At 40.8% G+C, this 7443-nt stretch overlaps 1 protein-coding gene across 1 annotated transcript; it reads left to right on the forward strand.

Annotated features, from left to right (window-relative positions):
* The first annotated feature begins 2126 nt into the window (after positions 1 to 2126).
* LOC108788531 (olfactory receptor 5V1-like) lies at positions 2127 to 5770 on the forward strand. The gene is made up of 3 exons (XM_018558312.1): positions 2127 to 2262; positions 2862 to 2984; positions 4806 to 5770. Exons 1-3 carry the CDS (start codon positions 2127 to 2129, stop codon positions 5768 to 5770), a joined length of 1224 nt encoding a protein of 407 aa, XP_018413814.1.
* The last annotated feature ends 1673 nt before the right edge of the window (positions 5771 to 7443 follow it).

The raw sequence follows: 7443 nt of genomic DNA on the forward strand, positions 1-7443 counted from the left end.
AGTCGTCCGCGAATGCAGCTACTTTAAATTCCTTGTAAGGCGTAGGAAACCCATGTATGCTGGGATCAGAGCGGATTCTCCGGAGGAAGGGCTTCAGAGCCAGCACAAAGAGCAGTGGTGAAAGCGGGCATCCCTGCCTCGTACCGTTATATATGGGAAAGGTCTCTGACAGTGAGCCGTTCACACGAATCTTTGCGGTAGGTTTATGGTATAACAGGGCTATGCGGTCCAGCATACGGGGGCCAAGGTGGCTCAAAGATGCAAAAAGGTAATCCCACGCCACCCTATCGAAGGCCTTCTCTGCGTCGGTGTATAAGAAGAAACCTGCATGGCCCTTGCTTTTGATCCAGTGATGAAGGCCTATCGCTTTGGTGGTGTTGTCACGTGCTTCCCTTCCGGGAACAAAGCCTGTCTGGTCACCGTCAATTATGTCGGAGAGAAGAGTGGCTAGGCGATTGGCAAGTATTTTTGCATGTAGTTTAATGTCAATGTTAAGAAGGGATATGGGGCGATAGTTTGCACATAACGAGTCATCTTTTCCTGGCTTTGGCAGCACGACGATGTGTGCTTCCAAAAGATGGACCGAGTCATGAGGTTGCTTAGGAGTTATATCGGAGGCCGACAGAAAGGGAGGGATAAGGTGCTCCGAGAACGTTTTGTAATAGTGGGACGTAAAACCGTCCGGGCCAGGGCTTTTCCCCGGTTTTAGTTGTGAAATCGCCCTCATAACCTCTTGAGATGTGAAGGCAGCTTCTAAGTCTGCTCTGGTTGGCTCGCATAAAGAAGGGGGACTATGTGTCAACAAGAAGGAATTGATGAGTTTTGATCTAGCATTTTGAGCAGAGGTGGAGGGATTCGGAGTGGCAATACCGTAAAGTTGTTCATAAAAGGTTTGGAATCGTGACGCTATATTTGACGTATCCAAATGTTTAGTGCCCGTTGCATACACAATCTGGGAGACTGTGCGGGAAGCCATTTGGCGCTTCAGGGCTCTTTCTAGAAATGTACCTGCTTTGTTGCTATGTTCATAATATATTTTGCTATCGGATATAAAAGCCTTTTTGGTATTTTTGTGGAGAAGCTGAAGGAGGTCATTGCGCGCTTGGGTCAATTCCGACAGATAAGACAATGTCAAGGATCGTTTGTGAAGTCCCTCTAGAGTGGCTATGCGGGCAAGTAAAGAGGCACTGCAGACTTTTTTTTCGTTTGTGTATGAGGGCTTGGAGACGTATAAATTCCCCTCTAATAACGCTCTTATGGGCCTTCCAGCGGTGAAGAACAAGTGCCGTTGTTCAGTGAAAAGAATTCATGGAGCTTACTCTGGATCAAAGCAACATTTTTAGGTTCCCCCAGTGGGGAAGGATTCAGTTTCCATACACTAGAGCGGGAGGAGCAAATGGGGAGTGTGATGGTCATGGAGATCGGGGCAAATGCACTTATTTTTAAAGGTAACTCCCTAATCCTTGAGACTGAACCTAATCAAGCCTAACTTTCTGTCTAACTCTATATTAACCAAAAAGTGTATACGGTATCTGTCTGTGGTGAAAATTCACTTTGCAAAGAATACCCAATCACATGTGTAGCACTCACCCCCAAAGGAGCCACCAGAATAACCTGAGTATTTCTGTCCCCAAGCCAGAATGTACCGTCCAAACAGGATCCACATTACACCAACACACCTTAGGGAGTTTTGTAATAGTTTTACTAGGTAAATAGCATATTCTAGTTAAGCATTGAATGAAGGAAACACAATAATTGGAAGAAACAACATTCAGCAATACATATTGGGTCACGCAGCAGCTGCGGCTATCTATATACTAAAATATACAGTGCTGAACTATCTCAATTGGTACTTTTGACTTTGAAGACCTGATTGCTAATGTCTTAAATAATTTCCGGCTCTCTATATATACTACTGGCCAGTAGCAATAGTCTAGGCTAGCCATCGTTGGGGCCCATACTGTGTTGCTAAAGTGAATTGTAGAAATGCACAAATGGCCAAAGGTCTCTCACCACTTCCAGAGTCAATCCTGCAGCTGTGATATCTGTCAGCAAGAGACGGGCGTCCCCTTTCTCTCAAGCCGACTCCCTTGTTGGTCCTTGTGTTGTTCGCTGTACCTTTGAAGATGATCTCCTGTCACAGGCAGATGCTGAAGAACACTCTCTGCAAACGCCTCTGGGCCTCCCTTGGATTACTAGGCCTCTACCGTACTCTCACTGACCAGGCACAGCCGTTCGTCCAGGCCACGATATCCCCGCTGTGTAGGTTAGACTGCGCCTCACAGAAGCGAACATCCAAATGACACTGATTGCAGAGCACACAGAAGTCTCTCTACCGGGATATTCTCCAGTCCGCTCGCACTCCCCTAGACAGGCCTATACAAAGTCTATTGCTCCTCTGCGTCAGCGGCAGCCACATAGATATGTACACTTTGCTGTCTTTCCCAGACTGAGTGCGCTCAGAAACTCCAGCCCAAATCACCCCTCCTGCTCAAAGCACAGCCTCCTGGGAATTGTCGCATAAACAGTCTCTCACAGCACAGCTTGTCCCAGACTCTGCACTGCAACTCCCACAAGTCTATCTCTATCACAGGCTGCACAGTGTCATTTAACACAAGCAGAGTTATAGCTGATTTTGTAGCAACTCCCATAGGGGATACACATACAAGGGGGGGGAAAAAACAGGATTTTTGCTTGGACATGATTGGATGATGGAAGTCATGAAATCCAAACTATTCTTGCTAAAGCCTCCTCCTAAGGTCTGGAAAAGTTGATCTCCAGGCAAAACATTTCTTTTAAAGCTTTGGATGAAGAAGGAAATGTCTGTTTTTACTTTTTTTATCCTTCCTCCCACATTGCAGGTTTGGTAGTGATGAAGAGGTTGGATGATGAAACCACACTGAGTGGCAAGGTACTAGGGCCTCTAACACTCCCAGCAGTGTTAAATATCAAAGAGTCTGTAGAAGACAGGAGCCAGTGGAGAGGTGAGTATACTACATCTGCTATTGCAGGAAACTAACATTTTGATTTGTTTTGTCTCCTTAAAGTAGAACTATGAGGTGAGCGCTTTTCACTCACCTCATAGTTCTAGCTGACCTGTGACAATGAGACTGTCACAGGTCGGCTCAGTAGATCGGGAGGTGAGCGAACACATACCGGTGTTCGCTCACCTCTCGATCCTGTCACAGCTCTCTGCCGTGACAGGGGAGGGGCTGGATTCCCCCCTCCCTGCTACGATCCGCCAGTGATGACTGGCGGATCGGACGGGGAGGGGGCGGGTACAGCTGGCTCTGCCTCTAGGTAGGCAGAGCCAGCGGTCACTCACGCAGCTGGGCGGATCCCAGCATAATTGTCAGGATCCGCTTCAGCTGCGGCGTCTCAGTATACCGCGAGCTACAGCTCGCGGTATACTGAGCTTAGGGTGACGGGAGGATGCTAGTTTGTGTCCTCCCGTTACCCTAAGGGGAACTATGGGGAAAAGCCTTAACCCCATAGTTCTCCTTTTAAAGGGAAGCTTAGAGTTGTGGTGTGCATAACTCTGGTCTTTAGATGTTACAATATACAGTAGTTGTATGTATAATCAAAGTACTTTTTAGATTCAGAGGAAGGAACTTGTCCTCCTAGCACTGTGATGGCTGCATGAAAATGATGGCTGCCTGAATTTTTCAATAATTAACTTCTTCTTATTTACTCTGCTTACCTTTCTACAGTCACAACAAGAGTCGAAGGTTGTAGGCAATGTTGGACAAGGGCAAACCTAAACCGAAATGTGTATGGAACTGTCAGATATGCTGAATGACTGTCCAAACTAAATTTGTTTTCTGATAACAGGACTAACATTCTAAACTTATTTTTCTAACATTTTAACTTGTTTTTACTTAATGTCACCCAATTCTAAGCAAATGTTTTGTACACAATCAAACTGTAGTAGTCAATTGCAGAAACCCAAGAGTATTTTAACATCAAAAGCCCAGGAGTATGGTAATATCTCACAAGTGCCACTTAATTAGTTTACTAAAAATGGTTTATTTTCTCTGGTGCTTTCTTAATATGGTGATGTTAAAAAGCTGTTTCTATAAAATCTTATATATTGCACAGACTGCATGTAAAACACATAAAGAGGACATAGCTCATTGAACTGAATTTATAAAGATTTATAAATTGCATTATCATCTCAGGTAGGTACATACCAAGATTCTCTCAAACACATTTTTCTTCTGGTTTTGTGCTGGGATAACATTGTTTCTGCAAGATTTGAAATACTTGAAAAACATCTTTCTATCTATTTATATATCTATCACTTGGATGTGGTAACACATAAGGGATATACCGCTAAACACTATATACAGTACATTCAAACTGAAATACTAAAATTATATGTGAAATACTAAAATGCAATTTAACTTTTATTTTTTTGTGATCTGATCTGTGATATGAAAGGTAAGAAACTGCAGAAGATTCCAGTTATGAAAATATATGTTTGTAATTCATGAGAACAGGTAAAATATTTACCTATAGTATAAAGCAGATAAAAAAGTGATATATTAGATATGGACAAACTTGTTATAAAGGTGAATATTTAGATCAATACAAGGCTGATAATAAAATATGATGTCATTATCAAATAACAATCCTAATTCCATTTAAAATAATCAGATTAGATAAGAGATGTTTACTGATTTGCTGCAATTGTACACCATACTGAGTTGTCATGCTAATTAAGAGAATACATATTTAAAAGAAAAGTTAACTATATTCTAGCTATGCACTGGAAATATGTATTGATTGCTCTTATATGTTTGCAGATCAAAAATTTAATCTCAGAATGAGCATAATGAACACAAATCAGACATTGTTCAAAGATTTCATTATTCTTCCATTAACAGACCAACCTAATTTAAAAGGTGTTCTGTTTTGTGCAATACTTTTAATCTACTTATTAACTCTGTTTGGAAATGTTGCAATTATTTCGGTGTCAAAGTTGGATACAAGTCTTCATATGCCAATGTACTATTTTTTGGGGAATTTATCCTTCCTGGACATCTGTTATACTTCAACCACTATGCCCAAAATGTTGCAATTACTCTTGGCAGAAAAAGGATCCATTACATTCCTGGGGTGTATAGTTCAAATGTACATATTTATTGCCCTTGTAGGCACCGAGTGTGTTCTCCTTGCAGTAATGTCCTATGACCGTTTTCTAGCAATATGTATCCCTTTGAGATACTCATCTTATATGACCCACAAAAACTGCATCGCTCTTGCAGCTGTGTCTTGGGTGAGTGGATTGTTGAATTCAGTAGTTCATACTGTCTTCACATTTCGTCTACAATTTTGTGAGTCCAACAAAATCAATTATTTTTATTGTGATATACCCCCAATACTTTCTATTGCATGTGAAAGTACTTCCGTTAATGAGAAGCTTCTTTTGTCTATTGGGGTATTTATAGGCTGGACACCTTTCTTTTGCATCATTGTGTCTTACATATATATTATCGTAACCATAATCAAGATGACATCCACTGAAGGAAGACAGAAGGCATTTTCTACATGTGGTTCTCATCTTACAGTGGTGGTGATATTCTTTGGTAGTGTTATCTTTAGTTACGTGAGACCAATTTCTACATACTCTATGACCAAAGACAGATTGATTTCAGTTCTTTATAGTGTTGTTTCACCAATGTTAAACCCTATTATATACACATTGAAAAATCAAGATGTTAAAAATGCTTTTGGTAGGCAGTTCATTCGAATGCTGGGATTTTCTTAGGACATTTTTACATAAGAAGAATCCAAGGTTATACTGTGATTGGTTTATATTCCAGCCAGAGCATTTATGCAATGAGTGGTGGGAGCCTACAAACATGTTCCTGTTAATTTGGAATAGGACTCATCATGTAGCAAGAACAAACTTATGCACAAGAGGCTAAAACTGTCGCAATTGCTTTGATAAATTCCCTGCAGTATGTTTTAGGATTATGATTACAATATGATTGTATCTGTTTCACTTGCTGTAGGGTCCTAATCCCAAAAGAAACATAAAGATCATAATCATATGCTTAGAACATTACTCAATAATCAGAACTGCATTATAATATTACAATTGTTACTCCTACTATCAATTACTTTTATTGTGTTGCTCACGTCTTACCTCTGTCCTCAAATCCCTGTGACCATACACCAAATTACCTGGTCAGATCATGAATCAGTTTCAATTACAATCAGCTTCAATTAGTTTTAATGGTGCTTTAGAGACTATTTATAACCAGATTTGCAACTCAAAACCAACACACTGATCATGAAATAATATCTTAACTTGGTAGAATCCTCATTGACATCCTGGCAGGCCCACAAGATAGTCCAGAGAGGCTTTCTCATTCAAGAATCCTCCCCCTGTAAACAAAAATATGGAAGGCCTGGTTTTGCCCCTTAGAGCCTGAATATGCCAATTCTCGATAAATGTAACATGACCCCCTCAGCTGTCAATAAGTCCTAGCTTGTAGCTATACAATCCAGGCTAAATTTCTGCCTCACCCATGTTGCAAAAAATTAAAACATTTACATTAAGGGGAATAAACCCAGAACTCTTAGCTTCCAGACTTAGAATACCAGACCAGTCTTATAAGCCACTAAAAAATGTAAGTGGAACAGTGGTGTAACAATAGCCATAACAGCCCATACAGCTGCTAGTGGGCTTGGGATAGGAGGGGAGCCCCATTAGGGAGGCTGTTAAGGAAACAAAACTTGAAAGCTTCCGGTATAGGAGGGCTGAAATCATACTTCAGGATCTTTGCTAGTCACAGAAGCATTTACTTATCTGTCTTAGAAGTAGATTCTGCTACAGACGGGAATTGACCCTGTATACCTAATACAGTTAAAAAATCTAAGAGTTTCTCCTGAAGGGAAAGCTGAGGTGTGTAATTCAACAAAAACGTAAACATTTGTAGTTTAACAAAAACGTTTAAAAAAAACAAAAGTTTAAAGAAGTTTGAATTAGCATTATAGAGTAATTGTGTGCAAGAGCATTTTGTCATAATATAAAATATATTATAGTTATTGCTACTATAACTATAACTTTTATCCAACCCACTTGTCTGTAGTGATGCCTCTTGGATAGACCCCTATCTAACAGCCCAGTAAATATTCTCCATATTTTTCAAACACACATCAACCATCAAACATAGTCACAGTGGCCAGACAGAGAGCTCGGTAATGCTGAGCCTGTGGTTTTATCCGATTCAGTGTTACTGAGCTGCACTGAGGATGAAGTGCCCCATCTGAAGATGTTGAGTTTAGAGACATCTGGTTGTCATCTGGAGCACTGGATCCACCACTGATTTATGTGTGGAATAAAGAAGTATAAGCAATGAAATGGTCTGAGAGGACAGTCAGCATAGGTCTGTGAGAAAGACGACACAAGTTAGCCAACTTCCAAGTTGCGAG

Source organism: Nanorana parkeri, unplaced genomic scaffold (genome assembly GCF_000935625.1).
Source record: "Nanorana parkeri isolate BGI_ZX_2015 unplaced genomic scaffold, ASM93562v1 scaffold15, whole genome shotgun sequence".
Lineage (NCBI taxonomy): Eukaryota > Metazoa > Chordata > Amphibia > Anura > Dicroglossidae > Nanorana > Nanorana parkeri.